Source organism: Chenopodium album, chromosome 6 (genome assembly GCF_948465745.1).
Source record: "Chenopodium album chromosome 6, dcCheAlbu1.1, whole genome shotgun sequence".
Lineage (NCBI taxonomy): Eukaryota > Viridiplantae > Streptophyta > Magnoliopsida > Caryophyllales > Amaranthaceae > Chenopodium > Chenopodium album.
The window spans coordinates 42,097,054-42,108,509 of NC_137839.1; the positions used below are offsets into that span (position 1 = coordinate 42,097,054).

Consider the following 11,456-nt stretch of genomic DNA (forward strand, 5'->3'; position numbering starts at 1 on the left):
TCTTTACGAAATGGACTTTACACTAGTGGAAAAAACATCATCCGTAACGGGCAAAAAGGGGTCATCCGTAACGGGCAGCGTCCGTTACGTATGCGGCCGTTACGGATGGCCATTGTTATTCGTAACGGGCACTGTCCGTTACGAATAATGAGTTATTCGTAACGGGCACTGTCCGTTACGAATAATGAGTTATTCGTAACGGACATTTGAAATGTCCGTTACGAATAACTCATTATTCGTAACGGACATTTCATATGTCCGTTACGAATAACCCCTTTTTCGTAACTAACATTTCAAATGTCCGTTACGAATATTGGGTTATTCGTAACGGACATTTGAAATGTTAGTTACGGATAAGGGGTTATTCGTAACGGACATATGAAATGTCAGTTACGAATAAATCCTTTTTTGTATTAAAATAAGTCCTTATTCGTAACGGACACCTAAAACGCCCGTTACGAATAAGTGATTATTCGTAACTGACATCTTAAATGTCCGTTACGAATAAAGTTTTATTGTATATAATTTAACACTTATTTGTAACGGGCAACAAAAATGTCCGTTACGAATAACTGGTTATTTGTAACTGACAATTCTGCTGCCCGTTACAAATAATTATTAAATTAAATTTTCATTTTATTTAATTTCGACAGCATGTATTTATATATAATTAATATATATTAATTAAAACATGTTATAATAAACCTGTTCCTGTAAATAAGCAATTATACCGAACAATCTTTCGTAAAAATTAATACGACATAATATAAAAACTGAAGTAGTAACACATTACAAATAAAAACTTGTATAAATTTATCCAACATATACAACAACACTAAAAATATTATGTTGTCCTACCTAAGCTAATAGTTATGCATTCAATAAATATTTACTTCTAAAGTATTGCGCCCATTCTTCTCGAACCACATTCAACTCGTCAACATCATACGGGGCGGTTCTTGGACAAAAATCCTATTTAAAAAAAACACATATGAAAGAAGGTTACAAATTAAAATAAAAACAATCCATAATAAAAACAATCATTAGAATAAATGTGATGAACCAAATGATAGAAATAAAACTCATAATATAGAAACAAAACACATAACATCCTTAATTGACTTATATTTTGATTTCTATGAGTTGAAATCAATAAAAAGTGAACATTTACTCACTTTTGGGAGCGTATAGAGCCAAAAAGGCTTCAAAATTGCCTAAGGGACTTCTACCTTTCCCATTTTTCATGTATTGGTTCAAATTAACACGATATAATACTAAACATCCTTAATTACCTTATATTTTGGTTTTTATGAATTGGAATCAATGAAAATTGACCACTATCTCACTCTTGGGAGGGTATAGAGCCAAAAACGCTTCAAAATTGTCTAAGGGACTTCTACCTTTCCCATCTTTTAAGTATTTGTTCAAATTAACACAATATAACACATAACATCCTTAATTACCTTATATTTTGGTTTCTATGAATTGAAATCAATGCAAAGTGACCATTTATTCACTTTTGGGAGCGTTTAGAGCCAAAAAGGCTTCAAACTTGCCTAAGGGACTTTTATGTTTCCCATTTTTCATGTATTGGTTTAAATTAACACAATAAAGAACATAAAATCCTTAATTAACTTATATTCTGGTTTATATGAATGTAAATCAATGAAAAGTGACTGTTTACTCACTTTTGGGAGCGTATAGAGCCAAAAAGGCTTGAAACATGCCTAAGGGACTTTTATCTTTCCCATCTTTCATGTATTGGTTTCAATTAACACAATAAAACACATAACATCCTTAGTTAACTTATATTTTTATTTTTATGAATTGAAATCAATGAAAAGTGACCATTTACTCACTTTTGGGAGCGTATAGAGCCAAAAAGGTTTCAAAATTGCCTAAGGGACTTCTATCTTTCCCATCTTTCATGTATTTGTCCAATTAACACAAAAAAAACATATAACATCCTTAATTAACTTATATTTTGATTTCTATGAATTGAAATCAATGACAAGTTACCATTTACTCACTTTTGGGAGCGTATAGATCCAAAAAGGCTTCAAACTTGCCTAAGGGACTTTTATCTCTCCCATCTTTCATGTATTGGTTTAAATTAACACAATAAAACACATAACATCTTTAATTAACTTATATTATGGTGTTTATGAATTGAAATCAATGAAAAGTGACTATTTACTCACTTTTGGGAGTGCATAGAGCCAAAAAGGCTTGAAACTTGCCTAAGGGACTTTTATCTTTCCCATCTTTCATCTATTGGTTTAAATTAACACAATAAAACATATAACATCCTTAATTCTCTTATATTTTAGTTTCTATGAATTGAAATCAATGAAAAGTGACCATTTACTCACTTTTGGGAGTGTATAGAGCCAAAAAGGCTTCAAAATTGCCTAAGGGACTTTTATCTTTCCCATCTTTCATGTATTAGTTCAAATTAACACAATGTAACACTTAGAATCCTTAATTAACTTATATTTTGATTTCTATAAATTGAAATCAATGAAATATGACCATTTACTCACTTTTGAGAGCATTTAGAGCAAAAAAGGCTTCAAAATTGAATAAGGGACTTCTATCTTTCCTCTCTTTAATTTCATGTATTGGTCCAAATTATAGAAATAAAACACATAGCATCCTTAATTAAATTATATTTTGGTTTATTTGAATGGAAATCAATGAAAAGTGAGCATTTACTCTCTTTTGGGAGCATTAAGAGCCAAAAAGGCTTCAAAATTGCCTAAAGGACTTCTATCTTTCCCATATTTCATGTATTAATCCAAATTATAGAAATAAAACACATAACATCCATAATTAACATATTTTTTGGTTTCTATGAATTGAAATCAATGAAATATGACCATTTACTCACTTTTGAGAGCATTTAGAGCCAAAAAGGCTTTAAATTGCTTAAGGGACTTCTATCTTTTCCATCTTTCATCTATTGGTCCAAATTATAGAAATAAAACACTTAGCATCCTTAATTAACTTATATTTTGGTTTGTTTGAATTTAAATTAATGAAAAGTGACCATTTACTCACTTTTTGGAGCATTTAGAGCCAAAAAGGCTTCAAAATTGCCTTAGGGACTTCTATCTTTCCCATCTTTCATGTATTAGTCCAAATTATAGAAATAAAACACATAACATCCATAATTAACTTATATTTTGGTTTCTATGAATTGAAATCAATGAAATATGACCATTTACTATAAAAATGCTTCAAAATTGCCTAAGGGACTTCTATCTTTCCCATCTTTCATGTATTGGTCCAAATTATAGAAATAAAACTCATAATTTATAGCAATATGGGGTGAGTAGTGTATTGACCTCCGATCCATTTGTATTAATTTCAATTTTTGCCTAGCTATGTGATCATTTTCCCCTTAGATATGATACAATGGATCAATGTTAAACAGCATAAAGTAACAGGCTTCCACCATAAGCTTTAGAGTGATAAATGCAAAATTACATAAATTGAGGCACTTACTAATATAATGCAACGAGGACATGAGCAGTAGAATAAGTACTGTTCTTTTAGAGCCTTATGTCGAGTCATGGTGTTTCCAGCAGTTTCTATGCAACATATTAGTACCTTCAAGAGCACCAAAAGATAACAATCAGAGAAACACCAAGATGTTAACCTATACTAATTTCTTTGACATGCAAAGTTTAATAATTTCTTTGATTCACCCAATTAAAAACCTATACTTCAAAGATTCTTTGTTACAAAAAAATAAATAAATAAATAAAATAAAATAAAATAAAAAAGAAGAAGAAAGGGAAAATCCATTGATATCTTCATTTAAAAATAACATAATAGAAAGATCCTAAATCAAGACTAAGCTATTTCCCAAAACAGTGAAACACCAAGATTATAATATGTTAGCAAATCACTAATGTGATGAATCTTTTAGACTCTTGAAGTCCCAAGCTTCCTTTCAAATAATCGCCACAATAAGTATATCTGCAACACGCTCGCACCAACTAGAACAAATGATTCCGTAACGGCTTTATGGATTGCTCTCTTGCTCATAGCTTTATTCACTGCATTGTCATACAGATAAGAGACAGTCAACACGATAACAGTTTATACCGACACTTAGAGATATTACTACTTATGGCAGACCATTGTTAGGCCCACTAACAGATGAATTCAACGTCGTGTAGAAGTGACCACAAGGAATGTAGGTATTAGAAAGTACTCTAAAATTCAAGAAGGCATCTGAAATGGTTGATTTCTAAACTCAAGAGGAGATTAATAAAGTACCTAGTGCTTGTCGATCAGTCTGTGCCTCTGGCCAACGCTGTTCAAACTGAATGTTGTAAAGACATTGACCGAGCTTTTCAATCTGCTCTACCAAAGGTTTCACATGCTCTGCAAACATGAACCGAAATTTGACAAACAACCATCTCACCTTATATCAGTATATTAGAAACCTCTTATGAAGCTAAAATAGGGAAAGATGTTGTCTTACCATCCTTTGCATGCTGGTCATAGTATGTAAAATGTCCGACTTGTACATCGAAATCAATAGTGTCATGATAAGATGACTTATTGGTGAAGCAGAAACTGAAAGGTCCTTTTCTATGAGCAGTAAAGTCGAATTTTTCACTGATCTTTTCATGGGTGTCAAGGATCTGATCGCCTTCAGGTCCCTTCAGCTGCAAAACAAAGCAATAAAAATGTTCCATTCATAAAAATCATATTATATGGGTATTTATCACATAATAATCAGAGTAATAAACCGAACCCCTAGTACAATTCAACCAATGGAACCACTAGAGAGTTCCACGTTCCAGTAAACTTATAGATCAGTCAAAGACTTTCATTGTCATTTGTTAATAAATTAATCAAACAATAATTAAAAATAAAAATTAATCAAACAATAATCGGATTAATACGCAACACATCTTAAACAATAATTAAAAATAAAAATTGCATCAATTTCATTGTCATTTGTTCATAAATTAATCAAACAAACATAAACCCACCTTCACCGGAATTACCACAAATTATCAGTATTTGTTAAAAAAGAAATTGATCAAATCGAAACAAAAATAGGAAAAGTTACAGACTTCATAGCAAACAAACACTCAAAATGATCATATCAACACAAAAAATCAAGCAAAAACTAGCTGAAAAAAACAACGAAATTCGAATATTAATCCCAATTTGACGAAGAAACTGAATTCACAAAATCGATTGAACATGCAAAAAAAAAATTAACAACTGACAGTACAATCTAAACACTAATATAGAAAAAATAACGCATCAATGAAGATCTTACTTCTTCCCATGGCGGCGAAACTTGAAGAAAATCTGAGCTTCGAAAAACGAAAACCCTAAGAACGGTTAGAACGGGAACAAGAAGAAGGGGAAAATTAAAAGTTAGGGTTTACTTTGAAATCAGTCTCCTGATAAATCAAATTCAACATATAAAAAAACCCTAATTTCAAATTGAATATGAACAATGGAAAAGAGAGAGGAGATTACAGTTTTGGAGCGGCAGGGTTTGCCACAGGAAGAGTAGATGAGATTAAGAACAGGCTCATTAGATTCAGAGAAATTGGAGAGAGAAGTGAGCTCCGCATGTTGTTGAGCTTCTGCTACGGATTTCAAAAGAGCTCCACAATCTTCGCACTGCAACGATACGCCTGACATCCTCGTTACTCAATAGAGAGAGAGAAAAAACGGAGCTTGAGCTGAGGAGTTGAGCCGTTGCGGGATGACGATGAGCGAACGATGACCGAGCTGCTTCAATATTGGAGAGAGAAAAGGGAAACAATATTTTGAGAGAGAGAGAAAGGGGAAATTAAAAGTTAGGGTTTACTTTGAAACCTATTCGTAACGGGCAAGACTTGTTGGTTACGACTAGTTGGTTATTTGTAACGGGAAAGATTTGTTGGTTACGACTAGTTGGTTATTCGTAACGGGCAAGACTTGTTGGTTACGACTAGTTGGTTATTCGTAACGGGCAAGACTTGTTGGTTACGACTAGTTGGTTATTCATAACGGACATTGAATTTGCCCGTTACAAATGATGTAATTGTAACGGGAAATCATATGCCCGTTACGAATAGCTTGTTACAAATAAGATTTTTTCCACTAGTGTTACAAAGAGACTATAATTCAAATGAATAACAACCTTTCTAAAGAGAATTATGGTATGCACGTTATAAGATACCTAAGGTTGATTGAAACATAAATATGCTAAGCATAGGAACTAGTTATCACATTCCACTTTCATCCCAAACGGTCTTACCGCGTTCCCCCTACTAATCTCATGTCTCCCCTTAGTGAGCATCTCATAGATTCCGCGAAGGAACCGGAAAAAGATCAAATTTTTGGGCTACTCGACATCTTGATTTCGCATCCCCTTTTCTTAGTCTACAACCTATGATTCCCTCCACCGATGAAAGACTGAACTCCTAGGTCCAAAGGTCTTCCCCAAGGTTGTAACGCAAGGCAAGAAGGGTTAAGGTAGGCTAAAATTTAAAATTTGGTGGTTATCCTAAATTGTGAAGCAAAGACCGGCCAAATCCCAACACCAAACTTAAGTAATCACCAAACAAAAACGTATTAACACCCCCAAGCTTATTCAAAGCAACAATCTACAATCATTAGAACAAAAAGCGCAAGCGTTTTCCCCCCAAGCTAAAAGAAACATTGTCCTCAATGCATAGAGAGGAGAAAGACACTTGAATTTTATGGTTTTTCTTTTGTTTTTTTTTGCATTTTCTCATTTATAAATTTGTTTGTATTTCCTTGAACTCCTTAAAAGCATTAGTTCTTGCCTTTTTCAATTCGGACGGCTTTTTTTTTTTTCAAATATGCATTTATTAACATCCTTGCCTCTTTTACTAAGGATGGCTTTTACATAAGCATTTGCCATTATTTACCAAATATAAACAACTCAATTATGCGTACCAATTCGAACCAAACGCCAACTTCATAGACCACAATCACCAAACATTGACCCTTGCTTCACAAAAACCAAAAAGAAGGAGAACGAAACAAAAGACTCAAGATATCTAATTATGCGGCTTGAAAAGAGGGAAAAAGGTTCAAAGGGGTTAACAAGTAGGCAAATGTATCCCAAACCAAAAAAAAAAGTAAACAAAAAGGGACTATCCTAGAAAAAGAAAAATACCTCCCTGAAAAGTTGCCTTTGTCCTCCCTAGGTAGTTCGGTCACGGTCTTAGGAATCATACGCTAAGATTCTAGATTAGGTTTGCGAAAATCAAGGATCCATGCCGCTCATGCAAGAGTATGATGAAAGCTTGAACAAATATAAATCTCACATGGTTGTAGCAAAAAACTCACTAAGGTTGTCAAATCAAAGATAGGGAGCAACTACCAACATGCCACAAACGAGTAGAATCCGGTTTCATGATCCCCCTAGTCCTAGACAACTATCTTAGCATGCTTTATCCTAAAATCAACCAAACGTAATCTCAAACCGTGCATACCATTATTACCTAAGAAGACTATTATTCAAAAGCAAAAGTCCATTGCATACAAGCCCAATTTTCAAAAAGAGAAAGAGTGAAAATAAAGCCTCAAAAAGTTATGCACACAAACAAGATTAAAAGAAAAGGAAAGAAAAGAAAAGAAGAAGATGGAAAACTTAGACAAGGACAAGAAAGGGAAAGAGGAAAAGGGAAAAGATGCAATCATAACACGATTATCCCAATCGACATACAAGCGGTCTAATGGCCACATCGCCAAAGACCCCAAACACACTAGGTGTTAAATTCATACATCCTCGAACCGTTCAACTTCTCCTAAATCTAATCTTAATCTAAGCAACCAAGAAAATGAAGAAGTGAAAATAAAGAGGTAAAATAAGAAAGGCCTCACCAAGCATCCGTGCTAAATTAAAGTACCCAAGGAGTAGGAACGTGCTTCTCCAAAAGGTTCCGCAATCCAAAGCATAGGCTACGAGCAAGGTGAGTTAAAGAAAAAGGCTATATATACAAAATGAAATTGTTAGTAACTTCCAAACAAAAGCAAACAATAAAACACTTAGACACAAGCTATATACAAAAACCTAGAGAAACCCATCATCATCATCATCGTCCAGAAATTTCCAAAAACATCATGAAGTGAAACAAAACAACAACAAGCAACAAACCAACGAGACCATTAGCAAAAATCCACCAAAAGCCTTATCAAAGACTTCCCACCGAGCCCCAGGTGCCTCCCCAAACCAACATAAAACATCCTTTTTGACCCTCCCCCCTCACAAAATGAAGGCATCGACCGCGATGCCTATAAACATGCAAAATAGGGAAATGGGAGAACAAAAAGGGAAACAAACATGCATAAGGGGACTATTGGCCACTAGGGCCGACACCATCATCACCCGTATCCCAACCTCCGGTGTAACCGGGAGGAAAACCATAGTGACCCTGGAATACGTCAAGTTGGGATCGGGTTAATTGGTCATAGGGCTCAGGCTGAACAAGGGGCTCGGGGTGATGGGGGTGAACATAGTAGTATGCGGGATCACCCCGATAATCACTCCCCCCAGAGACCCTATAATCATAAGGTGGGAAGTCGCGCCTTGGCACATCGGGGTCCTCCACCCCGGGCCAATATGGGTACGTAGGGAGGTTGTCACCGCCCCATGAAGGTACCGACCCTTGTTGGGGCGGCACATAAGGGTAGTTGACCGGAGGTGTGACCTCCCCCCTACGCACACTAGCGTCATACAAGGCGCTAGTTTGATAAGACAAAGTTTGGTGGTCCGAGTACATACCTTGCATGCTCAATTGCATGCGCTCCATGTTGGCTCTCATGGCCTCCATCTCTCGGAGATAAGCATCTCCTTGGAAATCTTGTTGTTATTGTTGTCTTTGATGTCTCCTTTCTCTTCTTCTTCTTTGAGCATCATCATGAAAATGCTCATGTTGTTGTTGTAGTGGCGGTTGTTGTTGCTCTTCATCATATTCTTCTCCTCTTCCTTCCTCCTCTTCCTCATCATTCCAATCACCCACATCAATCTCATCATCCTCCTCCATCTCATCATCCTCCTCCATCTCATCATCAATCCTCCCATTGTCCCTAGGGACCATCCAAATGCTTCTAGCCTCACAAAGGATGGAGGTGGTGTCCGGGTTAGGGAGTAGGCAATGGTGGGTATTTCTCACTAGCCAAGAGTAAGTGCCGGCTCTCCTAGTGCTAGTTATGAAACGCAAAGTGTTAACTTGCTTCAAACTAATCTACACGTCTTCGCTCCTTCCAACCGGAGTGCAAGACTTCAAGAACCCCTCTTGCTTGAAATACGACACAAGACGTGTCACCATGCCCCCACAATGAATTTCCCCCGTTTTGACCCCATGCATTATCTCCTTACAACAATTCATGAAGATATAGCCAAAATTAATCCTTGACCCTAACTCCGTCTTGGTAGCCATCCATAACACCATAATCTCCTCCCGAGATAACTTCCCCAAATCTTGCTTATTAAAGACCGAATACCCAAGAATTCTATGAAGGATCCTAAGGGCCGGATGGATAATTTCACTAGCAAGGGACTTCTTCGAATCAAACTCCCTCCTGTTGGCTATGGTTTTCCACCAAGAAACTTCATTATACTCAGTTTGGACTAGGGAGATAAGGGGCTCGAAGATATCACCATTGGGGTTGAAACCAAGGGCTACATTGAACTCGGCTAGGTTCATGGTGTGTTTGACATTAAAGAGTTGGAAGGAAATAATAAAATCGGTTTCCCCCACCTTATTGAACTCAAATGTGGAGAAAAACTCAATGGAAGGCTCCAAATAGGTTCTAGGGGCCGATTTTAGAAACTCACCCAAGCTTAGGTTATCTAGAAGGATGTCAAGGTCATTTTCAATGCCTAGCTTGGCCATATCCTCCCGAAAGTAATGCCGAGAGGGTCTAAACTTACGGTCTTTCATTTTTTTATAGATGGGGGTTTGTTTAGACCGGTTCCAAAATTTGAGAGGGGTTAAAGGAGGAGGAGGAGCATCATCTTGAGTTGTGGAATGCGGTTGGGGTTGAGGGTTTGAGGATTGGCCTTGAGAAGATTGGCCGGGGGATTGGTTTGAGCGCTTCTTGCTACTTTTGACTCTTCTTATCAAATCCATTTTAACAAAATTCACACAATTCACAAGAACACAACAAACTCCCTTAAACAAAACAACTTCCACCAAAAATTACTCACAAACCTCCTTACAAATCCACCAAACCACCACAAACTACAAGGTACCTGTTCCAATCAACACAACAACCAAAATCAAACAACAAACAACAATATCAACAATCATTCATCAATATAATCATGAATCAACAAGAAAAAGTAACAATCACCCAAATATACCAATTTTCCCATAAATCAACCATAAAACACAAAAACCATGCTCAAATTCAAGGTAAACAAACCAATGTAAAGAAATCAATTGAAATTGACAAAAATATTACAAAGGTTAGAAGTATACCAAGATTGGAGACTCAAATTAAACTCAAAGCACTTCAAAGACCCGAAATTTCCCGAAAAAGCACGAGAAAGAAGAGTAGGAGTGTTAAAAATGGAGGAATATGGAAGAATTTGTGAAAAATTTGGGCAAAAGGTGAAGAAATTTTTTAGAAATTGATGTTTTGGGGTTAGGGTTTGAGAGGAGGTAGAGAGAGGAATGGGAAAAATAAGGAGAAGAGGAGGAAATAAGAGAGGAGAGAGAGATAAAAGGGGCATGCCCGGGTAATAAACCCAGATCGCCGCGCCCTCTCCCGAAAATGCCGCGCCCGCGGAGAGACCGCGAGGCAACCGCGGGGACCTCCTGGAATTTTTAGAATTTTAATACCTGATGGGGGCCGCGCCCTCTCCTGATTTGCCGCGCCCTCTCCAATACCTCCCGCGCCCGCGGCGAGACCGCGGGGCAACCGCGGGAAGTCCCTGGAATCGGGTTCAATGTTGCTCGAATTGAGGCTCGCGCCCTCTCCAATCATGACGCGCCCTCTCCAGAACCTCCCGTGCCCACGGAGAGACCGCGGGGCAACCGCGGGAAGTCCCTGGAATAAAATTCAATTATGCTTGATATGAGGGTCGCGCCCTCTCCAACTCTTCTGAGGCCTCTTCAGAACCTCCCGCGCCCGCGGAGAGACCGTGGGGCAACCGCGGGAAGTCCCTGGAATGATAATTCAATTTTGCTTCAAAGAGGTGAAAATGCCCCCGAGGTCTCTCCTAGCCCTCGGGGAGCCCTCTCCCCTGCACTCTAAACTCTTCTTCAAACCCCTTCTTTCCAACAAGTGATGATAATGGGCGACCTACAAGACAAACACAAAACCAACTCAAAAATAAAATAAAAAACCAATCAAGGAAAAATAAAAGAAAAGAAAGGAAAGAGAAATGAGATGAGAATCCGGGTTGCCTCCCGTAAGCGCTTTTGGTTAACGTCGTTAGCTCGACGTGC

The 11,456-nt window shown here is 37.2% G+C and overlaps 1 protein-coding gene across 1 annotated transcript; it reads right to left on the minus strand.

The window, feature by feature from the left end:
* Nucleotides 1–736: 736 nt before the first annotated feature.
* On the minus strand, nucleotides 737–5,751 carry LOC145634846 (transmembrane emp24 domain-containing protein p24beta2-like). The gene is made up of 6 exons (XM_081686198.1): nucleotides 5,515–5,751; nucleotides 5,309–5,363; nucleotides 4,496–4,682; nucleotides 4,288–4,395; nucleotides 3,508–4,064; nucleotides 737–972 (listed from the first exon to the last, which is right to left on the minus strand). The coding sequence occupies exons 1-5, from the start codon at nucleotides 5,610–5,612 to the stop codon at nucleotides 3,931–3,933; spliced, it is 582 nt and encodes a 193-aa protein (XP_081542324.1). The 5' UTR covers nucleotides 5,613–5,751; the 3' UTR covers nucleotides 737–972; nucleotides 3,508–3,930.
* Between the last annotated feature and the right edge of the window lie 5,705 nt (nucleotides 5,752–11,456).